This window comes from Paramisgurnus dabryanus, chromosome 7, assembly GCF_030506205.2.
Source record: "Paramisgurnus dabryanus chromosome 7, PD_genome_1.1, whole genome shotgun sequence".
Taxonomy (NCBI): Eukaryota; Metazoa; Chordata; class Actinopteri; order Cypriniformes; family Cobitidae; genus Paramisgurnus; species Paramisgurnus dabryanus.
This window is the reverse complement of record NC_133343.1, coordinates 3,385,012-3,409,589: the sequence shown is the minus strand read 5'-3', so window position 1 is coordinate 3,409,589 and position 24,578 is coordinate 3,385,012. Positions and strand designations below refer to the sequence as shown.

Sequence of the window (24,578 nt, the reverse complement as noted above, 5' to 3'; positions counted from 1 at the left end):
CTACACACAGAGCTCAAATTAATTGCATTTTCCTTTTCACTTTTGATTGACAGGATATATCGGCCATCAGCGGATTATAAACTATCGGCCGATAGTGTTAAAAATGGCTTTTATCGGCCAATACCGATTATTGGTCGATATATTGGTGCATCTCTACTTTACATTAGAGATGCACTGATATAAACAATTTCCCACCGATACGATAATTCAGACTGATATATGCCGATACCGATAACGAGAGTTTGGTGGTTATATTAACTATTATATGCCAATTATTGGCCGATATATCAGTCTCTAGTTCAAATATGTTATCTTTTCTAATTGTTTTTATGCAATACACTTGTGAGACAAAAACGATGTGAGTTACAGGTGAAAGCAGTACGTCAGATAAACTCACTTTGGACCGGCGACTGTAGGGTCTTTGATGAAAGTGAAATAGTTGGATATGTTTTTGTCATAGGGCAGCCAACCGTGTGTTCCCATCAAACAATTCTGGCTTATTGTTACCTGTTAACCGAAAACACAGTGAGAGTATTTAACATTGAATTGCAACCAGAAATCTCATAGGACTTCTTTATATAAGTTGGGATAAATGTACAGGTATCCAGTCTGTATATTAGACTGTACATTATTGCGGTCCTTTTGATGGCAGAGACCCCCACATATGATGAACCTTTAGTGATTATTTTATTTTTTTAAAAGGGGTCTCCTTTTTCTAAAATATGTCATTATTTATTATAAAGAAACATTTAAACTGTGTTAGATAAATAGCAATTGTGATATTATAAAGACATCAAATTGTTTACAAACCTAAATAACTGGCTACACATACACAATTTTTGCTTTGAGTTTTTCTCTTTCAATTTTCTGGGGACCCCTGTTATAAATATTTTTATAACAATTTTCCAAAATGTGCACATACGAATAAGCACAATAAGATTAATAACATTTGTTAAAAAGTCAATTTCGTTTTGATCTTACTGTGATGGGCTGCAACAACCTTATTTTTTTTACAGTAAACTTACCAGAGTATCTGGACTTCCCTGTGAGATAAAGGAATGCGATTGGTTTTTGGGGACGACAGCTTTAACCAGAGGAACCTTGTCGCTGATGCCCTAAAACACAGATTTAAAATGTAAGAAAACAAAATGCAATTCATCAAACTTATGCTGTTAGCTTAGTTATCACCCTGCTCTATCAGTTAAACCAACATTTATTAAATGACTGCAACGGACGTTTCACACAATACGCGGCAAAATCGTGCAACTTTTCTCGTGTAGTGGAAGAGTTTTGTGCAGCATTTAGTGCAAATATGTTTATATTGAATGACGCCTGCCAGAAGAGCCGTGTCCATGGAAAGGGCAGGATTTTGGGTGTGCAGACCGACTTCGCTTTACCTCTCTAAACGCCCCGTTTTGCTGCTTTCTGCACATCTACTATTGAAAATGAACTAGACACTCGCGGCTGCCGCTTACCATGTGAAATGCCCAAAAGAGTAAACACAAACCTCAACGAAAAATGATTTGAGTTCAGTGAGATGCTCAAAGATGTTGAGAGGACAGGAGTCCAGACGAGACCTTCTCTTCTCTAATTCCTCTAGAGAAAGACGTACAGGATGTGGCTCCTAAACACACACACACATATATTAGATAAAATCCTACATTTCTTTATGCCAAATTCATGTTTGATATAAAGAATTGTCCTGCATTTAAAGGGCACATATTATGCAAATTTACTTTTCTAAAGTGTTTGGACATAAATGTGTGTTGGCAGTGTAATGAACCCTACAATGAAAAAAAAATCCACCCTTTCCTACTTTTTAATCCCCATTAAACCAAAGCAGTCTCATTAGACCTGCTGTTTTAATTTTCTCTTGTTAATGTGGTGTCACACAAACAAAGCCCCGCCCACAGCCACCGATTAGTTTTAGTTTTACCTAAAAGCTTTTCTAAATGTGTTTGTTAGCATCTTTTAGTATTAAATATACTATTGTCTCAGACTGTATTCATCTGTCTGGAAAGAAATCACAGTGTGATACCTTCAGTAACTGGCACGGTGTCTGTCCAAAGTTACTAATCATGCCTTCTAGAGCTTTCCTCTCCTTCTCGTTTGTGATGGCGTCCAAATCTACAGCTCCTAAAACATCAGACAAGTATTTCAATCCCACATTACCCAAAATAACTAGTTGTACACCGTAAGCTTCTTAAAGGAAAACCACGGTTTTTCAATATGTTACTGTGTTTTTACCTCAACTTAGACTTCTGTCAATATAACTGCGCCGAAGTCGAAGTGCTGAAACCTAAGTGCTCTTCCACCATACAATATAGTTTTTATTTTTTATCCACCGCATTTTATTTTGTGCCACCATACTTACTTGTGTAAATACTCATGTAACAGTCTTTAAATAGGGAAAACATGGAAGTGTTTGGTGGCTTCTAAATTCATCCCTGTTTGGATCCTAAGGAATGAATGGGGCTAGGCTAAATGCTAACACATTCACGACGCGCTGTACAAAGATTAAGTGCACGCAATGAATAAAGAGAGGTATGTATTAATTTGTTTAAGTTGAGATAAGAACATAGTAAAATACTAAAAAATGTTGGTGTTTTCCTTTAAATTATGCAGTAAATTTTAGTATGCAGGAAGAAAGAGACCAAAAAGTGATACAAGGGACATCAGTTGTCTGGGTCAAGACCACAGTTTAGAAGTCATATTACAAAAATATTTGACTGCAGAATGACATGAATCAAATATTACAGAAAGAAGTATTATTACAGAAAATTTAAGTCAAAATAAAGTATATATAGATATATAGTCTAAATATATTTTAGTTGTGGCACAAACATTTACATTAGCATTTACATTTCCTATAGGTTTTGCATAGTCCATTTAGGGAAGTCGTGCCAGTAGACAAACCATGTTTGCAACGCATCTGGGAAGTTATTTCAGTCATGCAAAATGTAAGTCCTACCTGTATCTATTTGAATGGGGAAGGACCGATATCCATGTACCATAACTTTTACTGTAAGATGGAACTTCCTTCACCAGAGCGACCATACTGAGTGTTGCATTGTCCCCTATCTATAGTAATAGCAGTGCTCAATCTTGTTATATCTTTCATCTTTGGTATTGTACTTGGACCATAATAAAACATAGCAACTTATTACCACTGCTAGATCAGTACAATTTACTAGGCGTGTAAATCGGACGGTTCATTACAATTCGATACAAAATCAATTTTCTCCACCAGCGATGTGGGGTTTGATACAGGTACATAAAACACTTCTTCGGTACGATTACGATTCAATCCGATTCAATTAATTTATTGATATTTTTATATTACGTTCCTTGTTAAACACTTACATTTTTACTTGCAAATGCAACCAAAATATGTAACATAAACATTTAATTAAACTTTTTGAAAATGGCACAATCTATGTCCCAATTGGAACATTTACAACAACAAACTAACAAAAATACACTTTTTTTTTAAATAACGAAAAATGAATAATGAGTCACATTAAATTAAGCTTATGATGGCAACAGTCAAAGTCTTTCAGTATTTTGTGCCAAAATGTGCAATAGTGACAATCACTGAGGTAATAAAAAAAAAAATGGTTAGGAGAGAGGACACTGTGTTTTGCATAAACAATATCACCTGCAGTGCTATGGCGATAATGCGTAGATGGATGTACGTCATTGAATGAGGACGTGATGAGTGTCAAAATAAAAGTACCTGAAATCGATTTTTTTTTTACATGTGGCATCGATGCATCGGACTGTTAGAAATAAAATCGATGTATCGATCCATATCGATGTATTGTTACACCCATACAATAGATAATAATAATAATAATTGTAATATAATGAATCCACAATGCTTACACTAAAACCCAACAGTTACAGTTAAATGTCACTAAAGTGCAATGAGCAATAGCTATAAGCTTGCACATCACGTCTTGATGCCATGATGTTTAGCGATTCATATGCATATTCAGTATGTAGGACATCATACCTTCATATGTGCAGTAGTAAAAGACATTAAGAGCCTCCACTGCCGCCTGGCCTCTCTGTTTATAACCAAAGATCAAATCGATCCATTCATGAAGGTGAGCAGAAACATACTCTGATTCCTGCACATAGAGATACACATCATCACATCATTGAGTAGAGCAACACATGATATGCATAGGATTCAAATGTAAAACAATGACTACGTTACATGTACAGCAATAATGTGATTATTTCCAATTTAATCGACTCCAGCAAACCTCTTCACTCCTGTTTACATGCAGTTTTAATTTTTTGATTATTTGCTGGTTATTATTAATTTTCACAAAGCACAATGCACAGCACAACTAATAAACTCACATATAGGTGTGTTACTGTCCACTGTTTTAATGTATTTTTAAATACACTATTTTATTATAATCACATCATGCGGGTGCATTTAAAAATAACATTTTAAATGCATGTAAAATACTGCAGTACCAAACATTTACAGCACAACATTTGCCATTTTTGGCACTTGACCCAGATGACCGTGTGCTATTTCAACATTTCAAGCATTGTGATGTAAAGCATAAAAATGAATGCATTGGCTTGTAAGATTCATTACTTTGACACTTATCCAATTAAATTCATTTAGTTGTTTTTTTGTTGTTGAAAATTTTAACATTAAATGACATACCAAAGTATTGAATGTTTGACATTGAATTAACATTACATTATCTATTGTCAACACTTATTTTGTCGTTCTAGTTTCGTAACCTTTCACAGGACTATTTTTCACTCCACCTTTTATTAGGCCAGACGTGTCTGGAGATTTGAGATGAAGTGAGAAACACATTACATATATAGACGCTATAATCGTTCCCCTCTGCAGGTTCTTTATTAAGGTTAATAGGAAAGAACCGTTATGAGGTCATTAGAAATGAACTCACCAGGGCTTTGCGGTGCTTGTGGATAAAATCCTCGGGAGATTTGGCCCATTTAGGCAGGATGACATCATTTACTCGCTCCTTAGAGATCTGCAAACGACCCAGGTCAAAACCTACAACATCATGGATACAATAATAAGGTGGAAATGTATTAAAAGGTATTTTTTCTTATCCCTGATTAATATGCATAGACAACTATTCATATGTTGATCTTAAAAAAAAAAAAAAGTATCAAAACAATATTGTGTTTAAGTATCTAGTTACTCCAACACAGCAACAATGGCTTTACTGATTTTCCTGTCACAATATAATACACACTGCATGTCCGAGGAGCGTTTTTTTCTAAAAAACTGCTATATCTGCTCACCGTTCTGGTTCTCCAAGAACTCTGGGAAGTAAAAGAATTCCGGGATGAGCTCTTTGACGTCATTGGGGTTATCCATGAGCGTCTGCCAGGTGCCCGGAATTGAGTGAAACTGACGGTCTGCGCAGTCGAATCTGCACAAAACCGTAAAGTCAAACCAATGTCAAACAAACCTTATGAGACTATCCAGAAGAACACAGCCAATACTAAAGAGTTGAATTTCACCTCAGTGATACAGAAAATCTGAAGTGATATGACTGATAAAAAACAAGGGATATTTAAGGTAATTACCTTCCGCTCTGTAGTTGAATGTGCAGAGAGGTGAAGGGTTCGACCCTGATGAGGTAATGCATGACCCCCGCAGCATTTGAGTAGTGAGTGCCATAGTGGAAACGGTCGATGGTGCCCGTGGGGTCTTCAAAACTCTCATACCTTCGGATCAAAGTACCAGTTGAACATCAGAAAGCCAACCACCAAATTCATTCACTACTGCCACAAAATCCTAGGTAGGCCACTAACTAATACCAGGACTAGAGCTACAAACACATAATATAATGAAAAAAAATTATACACACTTCTCTCGGACGGCTTTGGCGTTCCTCTCGTTCAACACCGCCACAGGTTTGGAGAGATCTCTGAACACACGCGGGTCGGACAGATCCAGCTCTTCTGACGTATAATCAGACAGGATCCAGGGGAACTACAAATACCAGAGTAAATCACATAAGATCTTTTTGGAAGGTCCACGCTGTAACATAAACACAATCCAGGTCACGTGCGAAAATGTCCCTTACCACAGGATACTGAGACAGATCATTGTATGTTCTTCCTGCGATGGTGTTCAACTGCATCAGGTAGTCAAAGTTCGAAATCTCTCTGTTCACCCATTTCTGATGAAAAAAGGAGAGATAAAAATAATCACGATCAGTTTCTCATTAAGGAACGGTATACGTAAAATTTACTCATACTGATGTGTAACAGTACACAGATTCGGACCGAAAACGTTTTGTAGTGATGGTCGCTTTCGAAGCACTGCTTCATGAGGCTTCGAAACCTTTACGAATCTTTTGTTTTGAATCATTTGGTTCGGGGCGTGTTTCAAACTGGCCAAGTCACGTGATTTTAGTAAACGAGACTTCATTGCGTCATTTTGAAAGGTTTCGAAAATCTGATGATTCAGCACTAAGGGAAGTTGATCGCAAATGACCAGTGTTGAATATGGTTAAGTGAACTCGGGTCAGTTAAAAACATATTTTTAGAAAAATCTTGCTATTATTTTGTAAAAAGTGTCAAATGTTTGTACAGATCTTGTTGCTTTTACACTATCTTGACCAGCAGGCGTCGCCAGCGTGTGTGGCGTTTCGAACGCTTCGAAAAACTGAATACATTTTCGAAGCAATGATTCAATTGATGTTAAAATTGTTAAAAATGTTTAAATTTAGTAAAACAAATTGCTTTGTTTCACCCATCACTAACGTTTTGTTACAGGACTTCTGGTTCGGTGCACATATGTACCGAATGCAATATTAAACAGTAGTTAACAGTTTTGCTTTTACGCAAGGAACATACTTCAAATCTGAGTTCCCACAAACATATTAAATGGTGGACGGCAAGTTTGTTTAGCAAAGCCGTTATAGGCGAACAACTTTTTTAACTCAACTGCGCTACTTTTTCATTGTTTTTCTAAACACGCGCTAGACAGAAGTGTTTATCGTCTTTTGCAGCATCTCACGCATGAGTGCCGTGTTTTAAGCCGCTGTGTCAAGCTTTGGTGTCAAGTTAAAGGGACACTCTATTCAAAAGTTGAATTTCTTTTAAAGGGACATTCCACTATTTTTGAAAATATGCTCATTTTCCAGCTCCCCTACAGTTAAACATTTGATTCTTACCATTTTGAAATCCATTCAGCTGATCTCTGTGTCTGGCGCTAGCACTTTTAGCATAGCTTAGCATAATCCATTGAATCTGATTAGACCATTAGCATTGCACTAAAAAATAACCAAAAAGTTTCAATATTTTTCCTATTTTAAACTCGACTCTTCTGTAGTTACATTGTGTACTAAGACCGACGGAAAAGTAAAAGCTGCGATTTTCTAGGCAGATATAGCTAGGAACTATACTCTCAAACTGGTGTAATAATCAAGGACTTTGCTGCTGTAACATGGCTGCAGCAGGCGTAGTGATATTACGCACTGCCCGAAAATAGTCCCTGCCATTGAAAGTAACCAATGGATTATGCTAAGCTATGCTAAAAGTGCTAGCGCCAGACCCGGAGATCAGCTGAATGGATTTCAAAACGGTAAGAATTTTAACTGTAGGGGAGCTGGAAAATGAGCATATTTTCAAAAATAGTGGAATGTCCCTTCAAAAGAAATTCAACTTTTGCATGCAGCACAGCTCATCAATGTCAGGTCCAAAACCACAGACCAATCAGGAAACCCCAGAGGAAGGACAAGCGTTGAAAGGTTTGTTTACAGTAGCAAGTTGGCGTGGCAATTTTGATTATTCCTTTATGTTTTATTCTATTTTTTTATTTTATTTAAAGTCCCCATGGACCGGAAGTCGTGATCACCTTTACTTTTCGTGTTGTGACGTATTTCCATGTGAAGCGGAGTATCACACATGAGGAAACCAGCCGGTGTGGCTTGTCTTTTCCTCTGTGAATTGATTGGATATAGAAAAGTAGGCATTTCATTTAGAAATTTAACTCACTGCAGACTGACAGTTGGAGGGGGCGGGGTTAACTGATGCTCCGCCCAAGCCGTCTAGCTGACATCATCAGAGAATGATTATAACAAGAGGGTGATTTATGAGGGCACATGTAAAAAAATAATGACTTAAATACATTGTTTAAAATAAACACTGCAATATTCCATTAAAATTGAAGAATTGTCCGATTTGATTTCATGGGGACAAGCAGGTGTTTTATTTAAAAATCTATTTAAAATATGTAAGCTGTTTTTACTATATGTTAATTGTTGTTGATGTTTACAAATATTAAAGGGACATTCCACTTTTTTTTAAAAAATAGGCTCATTTTCCAGCTCCCCAAGAGTTAAACATTTGATTTGTACAGTTTTGGAATCCATTCAGCTGATCTCCGGGTCTGGCGCTAGCACTTTTAGCATAGCTTAGCATAATTCATTGAATCTGATTAGACCATTAGCATTGCGCTAAAAAATAACCAAAAAGTGTCAATATTTTTCCTATTTAAAACTCGACTCTTCTGTAGTTACATAGTGTACTAAGCCCGACGGAAAATTTAAAGTTGAGATTTTCTAGGCCAATATGGCTACGAACTATACTCTCATTCTGGTGTAATAATCAAGGACTTTGATGTCGTACCATGGCTGCAGCAGGCGCAATGATATTACGCAGTTCCTGAAAGTAGTCCCCTTGGTAACTTTCAATAGCAGGGGACAATTTTTTACCAAAATGGTAAAAATCTAATATTTAACTCCAGAAAATAAGCATATTTTGATGTTCCTTTAATAATAAACGACAAGTAATTTATGTTTTGCATTTCCTCCCCCTAACTATACTGAAGCAGAACCAAACTGCGACTTAAAAAAACCTAGCTACATACCAAATCATGAATTTTTTGTACCGTTACACCCCATTACAACGCACACTAAATGAAATGGTTTCATATAATCACCTGAGTTAGTCCAGATGCTTTGAGCAGGTCCTGAGGCGAACGCGTGTCAAGAAGAGAGAGGGATCGCAACAGATGCATCCGACTGTAGACTTTATTACGCACCTGTCAATCAAATCCAAAAGAAACAGAACAAGAGATGAGTACACTGACTGGTTAAACATGTCGTACACGAATACCACACAATAGAGTGTCAAACTATAAATAGCCTCTCCTGTCAAATTAAGTCAAAAGTGTCAGACGGCACGTGTGCAGAGATCAACACTTACATTAGATTGAGATCGACAATGAATTACAATAAAGGTTTTCCAAAAAAAATTATTTGGACATAAAACAGAAGATTCCCCACCTCTTTTGTGAAGTTGAGGAAATAATTGGTCTGATCGATGAGGAAGATCTCTAGAGCGGAGCGCCGCAGGTTGTATCTGCGCAGGTGGATCTCTCTGATCTGAGACAGAGGCCATTTAAAGTCCTGACCCACACCTGAGAAACAAACCAGTTAGTCACCAAACCTTTCTTCTTTTTTAACCCATCAAATATCCCAGCATCCAATTCATTTAATTTCTGTTTCCCTCTCACCTTCTTCTTTCTCTGCGCTGCTGTCGTAGAAGTAGATGTGTTGCGTTGTGAGCTCCAGACGGCCTGGATAGACGTCGACCACCGTCACCAGCTGACAGTCCTCTGAGATGACCAGTTTCTCTTTCTGACCCGCCTCTTCAGAATCAGCCCTGAGAGAAACACAAATAAATACAAAATATATGTGTGTGTATTATAAACAAATGATTGGCTACCGCTCCCGTTTATCTCAACCGAGACTTACTGATTGGCTGACGCCGGGTCCTCCTCCAGAAGCTCCAGGATATCATCATCAAGATCGCTGACCTTTACCTGTTTCACCACTTCTAATAAAAGTGACTCTGCGTTTACCCGCTGGTGCTGCACACCTGAGGTGAAAAACACAACATGATGTTTATTCTTCAATTCCAGCGTGACGACAGACCAAAAGATGAGTTTTGCTCGACTGCGTGTCTCACCCAGGTTGTCTCTCAGGGCGCTGGCTTCCTTGTGAAGGTCAAAGTTGTAGTTCCTCACCAGTTTCAGTCGCATCCGCGAGTAGTTCTCAGCGCTAGAAAGTTTCCAGCGTACGTCCTTTTGCTGCCTGTCAACACACATAAAGATGGGTTAAAGATCCTGTAAAACGCATTCATGTTCCTATGTTGATGTGAAATAGAAAGCACATCAGAGAACCGTATATTAAAGACGGTTATCAGCTTTACTTTAAGAGTCTTTGATTTATGTAACAGCCTGGTCAAGCTGGTCTTAACTGGTCAAGCTGGTAAGCCAGGTTTTAGCTGGTTTAACTAGTGTAGCAGGCTGATTTTAGTGGAGGTTTTGGTTCCTTTTTAGCTGGTCAAGCTGATCTTAGCTGGTCAGGCTGGGAGACCATCTGAGAGACCAGCCTGGTTTTAGCTGGTTAAACTTCTGTAGCAGGTTTGTTTTAGAGGGCTTTTGGTCACCTTTTAGCTGGTCAAGCTGGTCAGGCTGGGAGACCATCTGAGAGACCAGCCTGGATTTAGTTGGTTAAACTGGTGTTGCAGGCTGGTTTTAGATGGGTTTTGGTTAAGCTGGTCTTAGTTGGTCAGGCCGAGAGACCAGCTGACTCACCAGCTAAAACCAGCTGACTCACTAGCTTGACCAGGCTGGAAGACCAGCTTAACCAGTTACTTCCATCCTAAACCAACTAAGACCAGCCAACCAGCTCAGCCCAAGTTTCCAGTCTGGTCAAGCTGGTTTAAGCTGGTGGGTTTTAGTTTTTAAGCTGGTAAAACTGGTATAGCAGGCTGTTTTTAGGGGGTTTTTGGTCCCTTTTTAGCTGGTCAAGCTGATCTTAGCTGGTCAGGCTGGGAGACCATCTGAGAGACCAGGCTGGTTTAACTTCCGTAGCAGGCTGGTTTTAGAGAGTTTTTGGTCACCTTTTAGCTGGTCAATCTAGTCTTATCTAATCAGGCTAGGAGACAAGCTGAGACCAGCTGGGAGACCAGCTAAAGCTTATCCAGGTTTTAGCTGGTCTCCAAGCCTGGTTTTAGCTGTTTAAACTGGTTTTGGCCCATTTTTAAATGGTAAAGCTAGTCAAGCTATTCTTAGCTGGTCAGGCTGAGGGACCAGCTGACCCACCAGATTAAACCAGCTGACCCACTAGCTTGACCAGGCTGGAAGCTTAACCAGCTATATCCATCTTAAACCAGCCAACCAGCTGAGCCCAAGTTTCCAGCATGGTTTAAGCTGACCAGCTAAAAAGTGTCCAAAACCCCTCTAAAACCAGGCTGCTACACTAGCTTTACAAGCCTAGGCTGGCTTTAGCTGATCTTTTCAGTAGGGCAGGTACAACCATGACACCAATGAATTATGAAACACTACTTGCTATTGTTTGTTGTTGGTAAGTGTCAAGAAAAAAAAGAAAAAACACATATTTTTTTCCGGAAAAGAAATAAACAAAAACATTGTAGTATACTTTAGAATTAACCATAGTACATTGTAGTAAAATTCCTAGATACTATAGTGTTTTTGAGCTTTACAATAAATTACAGTAATGTTCATACAGTAACCTACTCCAATTTTTTACAGTTTACTATAGTAAACAAACACTAAAGTATACTACAGTATTTTTAAATGTGAGAATGAAATAATATCTTTTTTTGGCCCTGAAAAAAGAATCCAATCAAACAAACGTCCTAACCCATACCCTACCCATGACTTCCCCTCTTTAAATCAGAGGAAAATAATAATGCAGGTTGATAAAAAATACAAGCCCCGACTAACCCAGTCAAAAATCTAACACTGACCCTAAACCTACTTCTGCAATCTGATTGGTTGATAAGAAACCTTACTCCCTGATCCACCAACACAATGCACCTGGTGAAATCATGTCATTTCTTGTATGTGAAAACTTTAAACAGAACCTCACATCCCCACAACATCTACACAAAGATAACAGAAGGACTCACTTGTCCACCCATGGTCCTCTTTCACAAAACAGCCCTCGGCGTGCCGCTCTCCACTGCCTGAGGATGGCGCTATTTTGCGTGTGGATCTGTTTCACCATGCTGTTGTACCGCAGGTTCTCCTGTCGGCCTCGACGATTGAACGGCTCCACAAACTGCTCCTGAATTGGAGTGAGATCAAGAGAAAATGAATTCATGTGTTCATACAGGATCTTAAAGACATCTGGTGTCTTTTTCTACCTGAAAGCGTATCTTGCTCTCTCCTCTTTCTCGATCTCTGCGGTGCAGGTTGAGCATGAAGGTCTCGTAACAGTCCTTCCAGAAAAGAGCCATGTTCTCATGACCCTGACTGAACATCTCAATCTCATACTGCTTCATGTAGGGAATAATCTGACAAACATTTGAAATACATCGTAATTTAAATCTCTGCCAGGGCAAGACACAAAAACCTATTCAGGGTGTAGGGGTTCTTACATATTTGTCCAGGTAGACCCTCCACTCTGGAGAGTTACAGTAGACCTGAAAGTCCTCGAAGAACGACGGGCTCCCGTTGGTGTCAGGGAGAGATGGGAGGTGTAGCTCCATGTACAGGAGCCGGTGGACTTTAGACAGAAGAGTTCGGAGGAGAGGCACTAAATAGGAGTACGTCTCCCCCGTCCTCTCTTCGCTCACGGCCCGTCTGAGGATTCCCTCAATGCGACCGAGAAGATAACACGCCTCGTCCTGAGACTCTATGGTCTTTGTTTGCAGGATGCCGTTCAGCTTGGCCGTGGCCATGGCACACACCTGACCGAATGAAGAAATAGTATTAACACCAATTTATATGTGAACAATTGATGTACTTTTATCTTTATCAAATACCAGAACATTTGCCATTCGCTGATACTTGTAGAAATTATGCAACTTCAAGTAAAGTAAGGTAAGATTGATTGGGGAGTGAGGATTTGAAGACATTGTCTTTAATCGTTAAATAATACAGGACACTATATAGCTGAATACAAAAGCGTAACACACAAACTTTATATCAAAAAAAATGAGCTACATTGAACTACAAAAACAGAATCTGTCAATATGAATCTACACCAATATTAATCTGTAACAATATGAATGTGCACCAGTATCAGAATCTGTAGCAATATGAATCTGTACCAATGCCAGAATCTGTACCAATATGAATTTATACTAATATGAATCTTAATTACCATGAATCTGTATCAATATGAATCTGTAACAATATGAATCTGTACCAATATGAATCTTTATAACCATGAATCTGTATCAATATGAATCTTTATTAAAATTTTTCTATAATAATATGAATCTGTACCAATGCCAGAATCTGTCCCAACATGAATCTATACTAATATGAATCTTTATTACCATTTATCTGTAAAGATATCAATCTGTATTAATATGAATCTTTATTACCATTAATCTGTATCAATATGAATCTGTAACAATATGAATCTGTACCAATATGAATCTTAATAACCATGAATCTGTATCAATATGAATCTGTACCAATATGAATCTTTATTAAAAATGTATATAATAATATGAATCTTTATTAAAAATTTTCTATGATAATATGACTCTGTAGCAATGCCAGAATCTGTCCCAACACGAATCTATACTAATATGAATCTTTATTACCATTAATCTGTATCGATATGAATCTGTATTAATATGAATCTTTATTACCATTTTTCTATAGTAATAGGAATCTGTAACAATGCCAGAATTTGTACCAACATGAATCTATACTAATATGAATCTTTATTACTATGAATCTGTACCAATATGAATCTTTATCACCACATATCTATACTAATATGAATATTTATTACCATGAATCTGTACCAATATGAATCTATACTAATATGAATCTTTATTACCATGAATCTGTATCAATATGAATCTGTACCAATATTAATCTTTATTACCATGAATCTATACTAATATGAATCTGTACCAATGCCAGAATCTGTACCAATATGAATCTATACTAATATGAATCTTTATAACCATGAATCTGTATCAATCTGAATCTGTACCAATATGAATCTTTATCACCATGAATCTATACTAATATGAATCTTTATTACCATGAATCTATACTAATATGAATCTGTACCAATGCCAGAATCTGTACCAATATGAATCTATACTAATATGAATCTTTATAGCCATGAATCTGTATCAATATGAATCTGTACCAATATGAATCTTTATTACCATTTTTCTATAATAATATAAATCTCTACCAAAGCCAGAATCTGTACCAATACGAATCTATACTAATATGAATCTTTATTACCATTAATCTGTATCGATATGAATCTTTACTAATATGAATCTTTATTACAATTTTTCTATACTAATATGAATCTGTACCAATGCCAGAATTTGTACCAACATGAATCTATACTAATATGAATCTTTATTACTATGAATCTGTATCAATATGAATCTGTACCAATATGAATCTTTATTACCATGTATATATACTTATATGAATCTTTATTACCATGAATCTGTACCAATATGAATCTATACTAATATACATCTTTATTACCATGAATCTGTATCAATATGAATCTGTACCAATATGAATCTTTATTACCATGAATCTATACTAATATGAATCTTTATTACCATGAATCTATACCAATATGAATCTGTACCAATATGAATTTTTTTTACCATGAATCTATACTAATATGAATCTTTATTACCATGAATCTGTATCGATATGAATGTGTACTAATATGAATCTTTATTACTATGAATCTATACTAACATGAATCTGTACTAATGCCAGAATCTGTAACAATATGAATCTATACTAATATGAATCTATACTTATATGAATCTTTACTAATATGAATCTTAATTACTATGAATCTGTATCAACAGGAATCTGTTATTTGCAAGGCGGTCATTAAAAACAAAACATTAAACCCATGTATGTTGCGTGCAATTTCCTATAGCTTATATTAAATATTTGGAAATCTATACTATCATATTTTATTAGATAAGGTTACAATACATGTAGGCATACGTAGCAATATAACTTGCGTGATGATCTTAAACATTTGACCTCACATCACGAAAGCGGTTTGTAAAAATAGATATAGTGGTGAGGGGCGGGCTGGGGCGGGCCAAATAATTTTGTAAAAACCCCCTCAAATCTGTACCAGTATGAATCTGAACCAATACCCAAATCTGTACCAATATGAATCCATCTCATCACAAATCTATATCAACAGAAATCTGCATCAGCATTTCTCACCTGTGGGTCGTCCTGCGCCATGAAGCCGAGCAGCAGTCTTAGCCCCACCTGAGACAGCTGAAGCCACTGCGTCCCCGCAGCGTACCACACCATCAGCCCGTCCATCAGAGTGACCGTCTCCTCCAGAACCTTCTCGGTCCACAGCGCAGGGTTCACCAGACCTTCAGCCTGCAGAAAGTCCTGGACCACGTGCAGAAGACGCACCGCGTTTTCTGTGTGCTGGGGCAACGTGACAGTCGTCGCCTCTCGATTGTCCGTCACGGCCCATTCCAACATCCTCTCCATTAGACTAGATAAGAGACAGGAAAAACTGACACGGTGAGACAGAAAATAAAATTAAACCTCACACTTAAGACAGCGATGAGTTTTTTTCCTCACCTGAGTTTGATGTGGTCAACGGGCAGAATCAGCTCATTGGCAGTACCCAGTTTGGTGAGGGCAGAGAACACCTGACCCCTCTCCACCCAGGCAACATCATCAGACCCCTCCACTCCCCTCCACATCACGCACAACACGATTTCCAGCAACAAACGAGCCAGTTCCTCCTCTGTGCGCTGAATGGCAAGAGAGAAACTTTACTAATGTAGAAAATGTATCCATCATCCGAGTAAAGTTTTACAGACTCACTATCAAAACTAAACTTACCTCCACACAGTTAAAAGACTCTCCTAAGGACGTGTTATCACTAAACAGGAAGTTGTCATCATTCAGAGAAGAAGTTCCAGGAAAAGGCTTGGCGTTCTCTACGGGAGACGGTGTGCTGGGCATGCTCCCAGGGGTCTGACTGCCGCTGTCCCCGTGATCGAACAGATGCACATGAGAAAGATCCAAACTCAGGACCCCCGCTTTCCCGCCCCAAGGTTTGGGTGTTGGTGCATCCACCGGGGTGTCGGAAAGGGACATCAGCTCTCCGTTATCCAGACTGTCTATGGATCTACTATCTCCAGCACCATCCGAGACGCTGTCTCTCTCTTCGTTCGACCTCCCGATGCTGTCAAACAGAGACCTGCGCTCCATCAGAGGTTCGAGGCGGTTCGCTATGCTGCCGCGACTCAGTTCGAAACTCCCCAGGCTGGCGGCATCACTACGACCAGAACCGGAACCTCCGTCGCTCCCCGGGCTCCGGACAAATAAACGCATTAGAGAGTCTTGCCAACACATCTGCTTGGAGATTTGAAGCGCTGCGTCCTGCTGAGACTGTAACAGTGCATATAGCTGCAGGAAGAGAAAAATAATCGGCATGTGCATGTATGAGTCACATGAGGAGGGGCAGAGAAAGGCGAGATCAATATCGTAATAAAGAGATGTAAAAGGCATTCATGCACTGCAAAACATGATTTTCAAGAAAAAAAATTCTTAGTATTTTTGTCTTGTTTTTAGTAAAAATATATAAAAATTCTTAAATTAAGATGATTTTTCTTGATGAGAAAAAAGACCCAATTAAATAAGTGAAGCAAAAAAATCTTGAACATTTTTCTTAAACACTAAATTCAAGAAAAATGTGCTAACCCCATTGGCAGATTTGTTTGCTTGTTTTATGCACAAAATCACTTAAGAAGTACACAAAAAGAATTTTTTGATATTTTTACTGAAAACAAGACAATAACAATAAGAATTTTTTTTTCTTGAAAATCATTTTTTGCAGTGTAGGCCCAATTTAAGCCCTGGGTGTAATGTAACGTTGGTGCATCCATGAAAATAAGACATAAAAAAAAAACTCTTACCCTCTTGCACACGATCAGTCGAACGCTGGGCCCGGCTTTGTGGGTCAGCTGAACCAGAGCCAGCAGGTCTTTATAGTTCACCACAGTATCTAATGGTCAAAGAGCCAAAATGAGCTAACATACAGAAAATGCTTTATGATATTGCTCAATTTCACATGTACTGTACTGCTGTATGTCCAGCGATAGGGGACTGCAGTGTTATTCAGACTCACCGGTGTTAAGCACTTGGTGAAGAAGGCACTTGATGAGGATGGATGTGAGGTGCAGGTCTGAGAACAGAAGACTGAGCCCAGAATATCCCACATCCTTCAAACGTAACTTGTGTTTACTCTTCTCATAAACACGGTCACACTTCAGCATCCGTTCAAACAACTGCAAACAGTTAAAACATTTTTTTTTAAAGCAACACAATAATAATTGACACAAAATACTGATTGTGCTTGTTTGAAAGAAAGTTTTATTATTCCACACACTTTCTTTTGAAAACAATATTTCATGTCTATTTATTTCAATAGTGTGGTTAAGGACCCAACATAATATAACAATGACCAATTGACAGCACATTGTACTACTTATATAATGTTATTATCAGAATTATACATCTACATCTCAATTTAGGTTGACCAAAGATCTGTTAAGCATGATCTAATGAAATTTGTAGCAATGAAGTGTTTTTACCCAGTGTAAAAATATCACACACCTTGAAGACGAGCTCTCGAAGGCGGTCAGAGTATTTGTTGTTGAGCAGCAGAGCGTAGCAGGAGTCAGCCGCTCCGGGTTCAAACAGCAGCAGGAAGAGCTGATCCCGCGCAATGCTGGTGTGCAGCAGAGTTAACATCAGCTCCAATATCGCACACAGCTACAACACAGCACAGAAAATAACCTTAGAACACAGTCCAGTAAAGTACACCACAGAGAATAACAGCACGGTCAATGCGACATAGCAAACAACATTCAAACAGAGGCTAGAGCAAAGTTAATAATATGGAGAGCACTCGAAAAAAGAACAGCACAGAGAATAAGAGCACAGTAAATGGGACACAGAACACAACAGTCAAACCCAAGAGACCAAAGCAAAGTTAATAATACAGATAGCACAGTCCAGTTAAGAACACCACAGAGAATAACAGCACAGTCAATGTGACACAGCAAACAACATTTAAACAGAGGCTAGAGCAAAGTTAATAATATAGAGGGCAGTGCAGTAAAGTACAGCACAGAGAATAATAGCACAGTCAATGGGACACAGAGCACAACAGTCAAACCCAAGAGACTAAAGCAAAGTTAATAATACAGATAGCACAGTCCAGTTAAGTATAGCACAGAGAATAACAGCACAGTCATCAGAACACAGCATACAACAGTTAACCACAGAGGCTAGAGCAAAGTTACTAATACAGAGAGCTGTCCAGTAAAGTACACAGAGAGGACAGCACACCACAGTCAACAGGACATAGAACACAACAGTCAAACACAGAGACTAGAGCAAAGTTAAAGATACAGATAGCACAGTCCAGCGAACTACAGCACAGAGAATAACAGCATACGGTAGTCAAACACAACAAACACAGTCAGAGGCTAGAGCAAATGTAATGATATGAACAGCACAGTCAACGGGACATACTCTACAACAGTCAAACACAGAGACTAGAGCAAAGTTAATGATACGAACAGCACAGCATAGTTAATGGGACATACTCCACAACAGTCAAACACAGAGACTACAGCAAAGTTAATGATACAGATAGCACAGTCCAGTCAATTACGGTACAGAGAATAACAGCACAGTCATCAGGACATACTCTGATGATACGGACACAATGATACAACAAAGTATGTTTAAATCAATAACATTTGGCAACAGAAACACATTAAAACATATACCAGAGTCAACACAGTACATACATTAGCACAGGCAACAGCACAACAGCACTCACTGGGATATTCATACTTTAGTCACAGTACAGTTAAAAGAGCACACTTAGACTTTGGCACAGTCACAGCACAGGTAACTTCACAGAAAACAGCCCTTTCAACAGGACAGACAGCACAGCCCTTGCACAGAAAATGGAAGAGCCATGAATTCTTCCAGCTTCTGTGCTGTCTATTTCATGACAACACTGTTTTCTATGTTAACTAACTGTGCTCTATTACCTTAGCACAAAACAATGCAACAATGAATGCAGCACAGACATTGGCACAGTCATTAACAAGACACAGAGCATAGAAAATATAATGGAAAAAGACACATGGTACAGATTCAGACTTTTTCTACACAACAACGTATCTATTTAATATATGTGAGCACCTCAACAGGATAGTTATTTAAGCTGTGCATTTGCTTTAGTTAAAAGCAGCTCTGTGTATGGTGACCAGCCAAATGCTCAGAGGTGCTATAAGTAACAAGAGCAGGAGAAAAGGATGACACGTAGCTTTCAAACATCACATAACAAATTAATTGGCAAAGCAAAATCACTTTGCGCTTAAGTCAATTGAACTTCAACAATAATAATGAAAGGTTGAGAAAGACAAGTTGACACGATGTTTGATTTAAATGGGCCGATCAATAGCAATAAAGGAGAGTGCTTCTTTCCTGGACACACTAAGAATCTAGTAAGACTATCACCATAAGAAGCATGCAAAACTACATTTTGAAAATCATCCAGTTGGTAAAGAGTCTGAACAACTAGATAATACTAGGAAAGCTCTCCAGACACAATGGTTTAGCCTTTGTGGGCAAAGCCCACTGTATCTCACCTGTTCCTCATCTCCAATAGCAGCAACATATCCCAGAATGCTCTGGATCTCATCATGGGTGGTGCCCTTGCCGATGTAATACTTGAGAAGGCCACAGAGAGACGCTCGGATTGTTTTAATGTCATCTTCACTCAAACCTCCATCTTTACTTCCACAACTAGAAAAGAGAAAAGGTGGAGTGATGAACTGGTGGAGGAACGACCAATAAGTGATAACCATCACAATAACAACGGCACTATGAAATTGACACAGGATTGTGGGAGATGTAGTCTTACCCATAGTAAAAGCGAATGGTGTCCAGGAGGAACTGAACTCCATGTTTCTTCCTAAAGTGCTTCCTGTTGTCTTTGATGATGGTGGACATGTACTGGATGTGACCTTCACCACGACACAAACACCACACGTATCACAAAATAGCACACGATTGTCTCATATTCACTTATGTGCGTGTTACACGTATGTACCACAGATATACATGCATGTGTCTAATAAAAAAATAAATGAATGAACAAAACTGTTTGCTTATGAAGAAACAGCAGATGCAGTCCTAACTTGACGTCTTGAGCCCAAAGTCTACTTTGCATCTCCGTGTTCAACTTTGGTACGTGCATAATTTATAGCTTCGGTCCGTATGACACAATTTTCATATTTTCGTAATTTAAGGCATTTTCAGCTGTAATTGACAGATAGTATTGTAAAGAGAGGACAGTAAAGGGAACGGGACCGGCAAAGGATGCTGAGACGAGACTCAAACTCAATTAAATATAATATGCAATGCATGCGTGTGACGAAGCGAACACGGAAAGCGAAGTAGGCCTACGCCTGACTTTAAAACACAGACATGTAGACACTGACCAATGCGCAGGGGGAAATCTCCTTGGTTCCAGATGTTGAAGTTGAAGAGCAGATGCGTGTGTATCTGCTGGAGAAGCTGCGGGTTTTTCTCATACGTCAACTGCTCGATCAGCAGCTGAACGGCCACCAGCAAGCTCACGTCCACCAGGAACGCAGGTAACTAAACAGGGACAGATGAGTCAAGGTAAATAAACCAACAGATAGTAGGAAAGAACGTGGAAGTCAGAACGGAGATTGAGAAGATACTGACACGTGCCTACACCGGATGAAAGCGACACGACAAAAGAAAAAAAAAACAATACATTCAGTGTGCATTCAGGGATTTTGTTGAATGGCACTGCATCCAGTGTGAACAGCATCATTGATTATAATAGGTTATATTGCGTTAAGCCGCTCGCATCCGGTGTAAACCTGGTGTAAGAATTTGAAGGGTACCTTTTGAAGCAACGCTCCTAATGTGGCCACACCATGCGAGTGCAGAAGGGTTTCCTGGTTTATCGGGTGTCGTTGCAGGAAATGTTTGACCACTAGTAAGAATGTTGCCACCAGATTCTTCTCCAGTCTGGCCTCTGAATGATAAATGCGTATACAATTATTATCAATGTGCCATCTCACGCAACAACTTTATCCACCGAGAGCTTAATAAAATCATGAATGTGTGACATCTCACCTGACGCCCTGCTGGAGGGCAGAATGACCCAGTCTCCATCAGCCGGTGTGGATGAGTCAGGGCTGATAAACTCTGAGCCTGAGGATTCGACGTGATGTGACTCTGGGGTTAACAACGTCAACTGTTCCAGTATAGGTAGCAGCACAGGGAGACCTCCGACACAGTTTATCATGTCCTGAGATACAGAGATTGTGTGAGCAGGTGTTTAACAGACTACACGCACTTAAAGCTAATGAAATAAATACAGAACGATTATAAGGAAACATGCAAAACATACTTTGATATCCCAGTTAACCACTTTATTTCCTGTCAGACGCCCATGCAGCATATTAGGAGATAAATCCAGACATATTGGGTTCCTACATGCCTGTGTGCATGAGAAGACGATCAGTGACGTACATACACATATTTGTATTACTGTCTAATATTTATATTTATATATTGTAATATATCCATTTTCCCAAAGAATGTTTTATTCATTTCAATTCAATGTAGATATATAAAAAGGGTTCACCGTAGGTAATGAAATACTTAGTTTAAATGGAAAACAAGCATTTAAGCTACAAAAAAATAAGAAAAATATTGAGATATAAATGAGCATTTATATTTGAAATTTTTGCAAAGTCACTTTTACAACTTTTAAAGGGCACCTATTATGCAAAAATCACTTTTACAAGGTGTTTCAATACAAATGTGTGTTGGCAGTGTGTGAACACAACAACCCTACAAAGATAAAAAAATTCCCCCTCTTTTTCTTTTTTAATCTAAATTAAATCAAAGCAGTCGCATTAGACATGCTATATTGATTCTCTTGTTAATGTGACATCACACTGATTAAGCCCCGCCCACAGCAACTGACTGACAGTGCTGCATGACCATACACTGCAAAAAAATGTCTCTCTTACTTTGTCTTACAAATATCAAAAAAAAAAATTTTTATCAAGATATATTTTCTTGATGAGCAAAATTACCAAAGAAAATAAGTCTAGTTTTAGACAAAAATATACAATTTAAGTGAATTTGTGCCTAAAACAAGCAAAAAATCTCCCATTAACAGATTTTTTTGCTTGTTTCATACACAAATTCACTTTTTTTTTCTTAAAACTATTTATTTCTTAGGTTATTTTGATCATCAAGAAATGCATCTTAATAAAAAAAAATTGATATTTATACTGAAAACAAGACACAAAAAATAAAGAAAGTTGTTTTTTTTGAAGTGCAGTTTCTACCCTCACACTGCAAAAATGATTTTCAAGAAAAAAATTCTTACGTTTCTTTTTCTTGTTTTCAGTAAAAAATATCAAAAAAATATTAAATTAAGATGCTTTGTCTTGATGGACAAAACATCCCAAGAAAATAAGTCTAGTTTTAGACAAAAAATATACAATTTAAGTGGATTTGTTCCTAAAACAAGCAAAAAAAATCTGACAATGGGGTAAGCAAATTTTTCTTGATTTTTTTATTTAGTGTTTAAGAAAACGTTCCAAAAAAAATTCTTACCCCATTAACAGATTTTTTGCTTGTTTCATGCACAAATTCACTTTTTTTTTTTTTAAACAGTTTTTTTTCTTATGTCAATTTGATCATCAAGAAATGCATCTTAATTTAAAAAAAAATTGATATTTATACTGAAAACAAGACACAAAAAATAAAGTTGTTTTTTCACTGCAAAAACAATGTTTTTTAAGAAAACCAATTCTTAGTATTTTTGTTTTGTTTTCAGTAAAATATATAAAACATTCTTAAATTAAGATGCTTTTTCTGGATGAGCAAAAAAACGACCCATGAAAATAAGTCTAGTTTTTAGACCAAAAATATCAAATTTAAGTGATTTTTCTAAAACACTAAATTCAAGAAAATTCTAGAAAAATCTGCTTACCCCATTGGCCTATGACTTATTTTCCTAGTTCGTTTTGCTCATCAAGAAAAAGCATCTCAATTTAAAAAAAAAATTAGATATTTTTACTGAACACAAGACAAAAATACTAAGAAATGTTTTTCTTAAAAAAATTTTTTGCAGTGAGTTGTATGCTGTCCGCCATATCTCAATGGTGAGATATTATTGTCTTGGACTGTTTTCACGGGAATCAGATCTATTTTAACTGAAAGTGCTCACTGTCTCTTTTGGTAAGGGACTAAGGAAAGAAACTTTTTTGCATTTACAGGTACAGACAGAAAAACAGCACATTTTAGAGGGATTTTGGACATACTATTAAAAGATTATATGTGGGGTATTTTGAGCTGAAACTTCAGAGACACATTCAGGAGACCGGAGCAGCCCAAAGTCATATTATCCAGTCTTAATGTACACAGATATACAGACATAGCTCACCTTTGGGGAATAGTATAGTAAAAGTTTGCTTGCCAAGTCTCCGAGCTCAGCGTCTTGGCTCTTAAGAGGAGAGACACAGTTTGGTCCTGCGCTGCAGAGAGCTTTGATATGACTGGCTTGGAGGGGTTCGTGAAACACCATGACATTTCCCAGCTGCCCCTGCAGTGAGGTGGGGCTGCCCCATTCGCTGTCCTGAGTACCAGCAGAAATGAGTTTGGTGACTGATTCGGGTTTGGTTCCTAACAGCCCGCCCCAGCCCGGGAGGATACCGCCGAATGACGAACGGCCCGAGGCGTTACCAGCTGAGAAGGGAGGGTCTGGGATTTGAGATGGGGGTGGGGTTGTGGTGCGGTGACCAGCAGAACCGATGCAGCATGACGTGAAGGCCTGAGTTGGAGAAAAAAAGAGGGTTTTAAAGAAAGCCCCACTATTGTTATGAAGACATACAACTCGGCGGAAACACGTCCGTCTCTGACCTCAGTCATAGTTGGGTATTTTAGAGGTGCTGATAACCTCTGCTGTCCATCCACATAAATATAAACCAAACTCTGGCCAAACGGTCTCTTCCCCGGCACATGAACTACAGCAATACTGTGCTAAAGGTTGAATACAAACATAAAATTAGAGTCGATAACCCAGAATGCCTTTCTTAAAGTGTACAAAAAAAAGGTCATGTGACTCACCCACAGCGAATCACAGAAGCAGTGGTCGGGTAGCATGACGGTAACGTACTCTTTCTTGGTGCACACGGCAACGACAAGCACTCCAGCCGAACTGATAAAGGCCTCGAATCCGGTTCCACCCGGGGTGAAAAAGCTACATAGATAAATAAATAAATGTTTTTTGCAGGACAAAGAGAAAATACTAATTTGTAATTAGAGTCAAGTTACAACTATGACTTCTTAACTCTCATTTAAGGCTGCATAACGATTAATCGCGATTAATCTTTTGCAGAGTAAAAGTTTTTGTTCACATAATAAATGTTTT

The 24,578-nt window shown here is 38.1% G+C and overlaps 1 protein-coding gene across 2 annotated transcripts in view; it reads right to left on the bottom strand.

Moving 5' to 3' along the window:
* Nucleotides 1–24,578, bottom strand: part of nbeal1 (neurobeachin-like 1) — a 73,005-nt gene that overhangs the window by 9,545 nt on the left and 38,882 nt on the right. For both annotated transcript variants that reach the window (XM_065293791.2, XM_065293792.2), the window contains 33 exons: nucleotides 24,275–24,407; nucleotides 24,068–24,187; nucleotides 23,592–23,978; nucleotides 21,537–21,626; nucleotides 21,260–21,434; nucleotides 21,025–21,158; nucleotides 20,590–20,749; nucleotides 20,010–20,112; nucleotides 19,735–19,891; nucleotides 17,678–17,836; nucleotides 17,190–17,349; nucleotides 16,978–17,066; nucleotides 15,899–16,468; nucleotides 15,632–15,807; nucleotides 15,254–15,542; nucleotides 12,436–12,747; nucleotides 12,202–12,351; nucleotides 11,965–12,122; nucleotides 9,994–10,118; nucleotides 9,780–9,903; nucleotides 9,539–9,687; nucleotides 9,309–9,442; nucleotides 8,963–9,064; nucleotides 6,099–6,194; nucleotides 5,880–6,004; nucleotides 5,596–5,736; nucleotides 5,308–5,438; nucleotides 4,944–5,053; nucleotides 4,016–4,133; nucleotides 2,039–2,136; nucleotides 1,508–1,624; nucleotides 1,026–1,115; nucleotides 398–507 (listed from right to left, as the gene is read on the bottom strand). In XM_065293791.2, coding sequence (XP_065149863.1) covers nucleotides 398–507; nucleotides 1,026–1,115; nucleotides 1,508–1,624; nucleotides 2,039–2,136; nucleotides 4,016–4,133; nucleotides 4,944–5,053; nucleotides 5,308–5,438; nucleotides 5,596–5,736; nucleotides 5,880–6,004; nucleotides 6,099–6,194; nucleotides 8,963–9,064; nucleotides 9,309–9,442; nucleotides 9,539–9,687; nucleotides 9,780–9,903; nucleotides 9,994–10,118; nucleotides 11,965–12,122; nucleotides 12,202–12,351; nucleotides 12,436–12,747; nucleotides 15,254–15,542; nucleotides 15,632–15,807; nucleotides 15,899–16,468; nucleotides 16,978–17,066; nucleotides 17,190–17,349; nucleotides 17,678–17,836; nucleotides 19,735–19,891; nucleotides 20,010–20,112; nucleotides 20,590–20,749; nucleotides 21,025–21,158; nucleotides 21,260–21,434; nucleotides 21,537–21,626; nucleotides 23,592–23,978; nucleotides 24,068–24,187; nucleotides 24,275–24,407 — 5,292 coding nt within the window. The remainder of the gene's footprint in view (nucleotides 1–397; nucleotides 508–1,025; nucleotides 1,116–1,507; nucleotides 1,625–2,038; nucleotides 2,137–4,015; nucleotides 4,134–4,943; nucleotides 5,054–5,307; nucleotides 5,439–5,595; nucleotides 5,737–5,879; nucleotides 6,005–6,098; nucleotides 6,195–8,962; nucleotides 9,065–9,308; nucleotides 9,443–9,538; nucleotides 9,688–9,779; nucleotides 9,904–9,993; nucleotides 10,119–11,964; nucleotides 12,123–12,201; nucleotides 12,352–12,435; nucleotides 12,748–15,253; nucleotides 15,543–15,631; nucleotides 15,808–15,898; nucleotides 16,469–16,977; nucleotides 17,067–17,189; nucleotides 17,350–17,677; nucleotides 17,837–19,734; nucleotides 19,892–20,009; nucleotides 20,113–20,589; nucleotides 20,750–21,024; nucleotides 21,159–21,259; nucleotides 21,435–21,536; nucleotides 21,627–23,591; nucleotides 23,979–24,067; nucleotides 24,188–24,274; nucleotides 24,408–24,578) is intronic.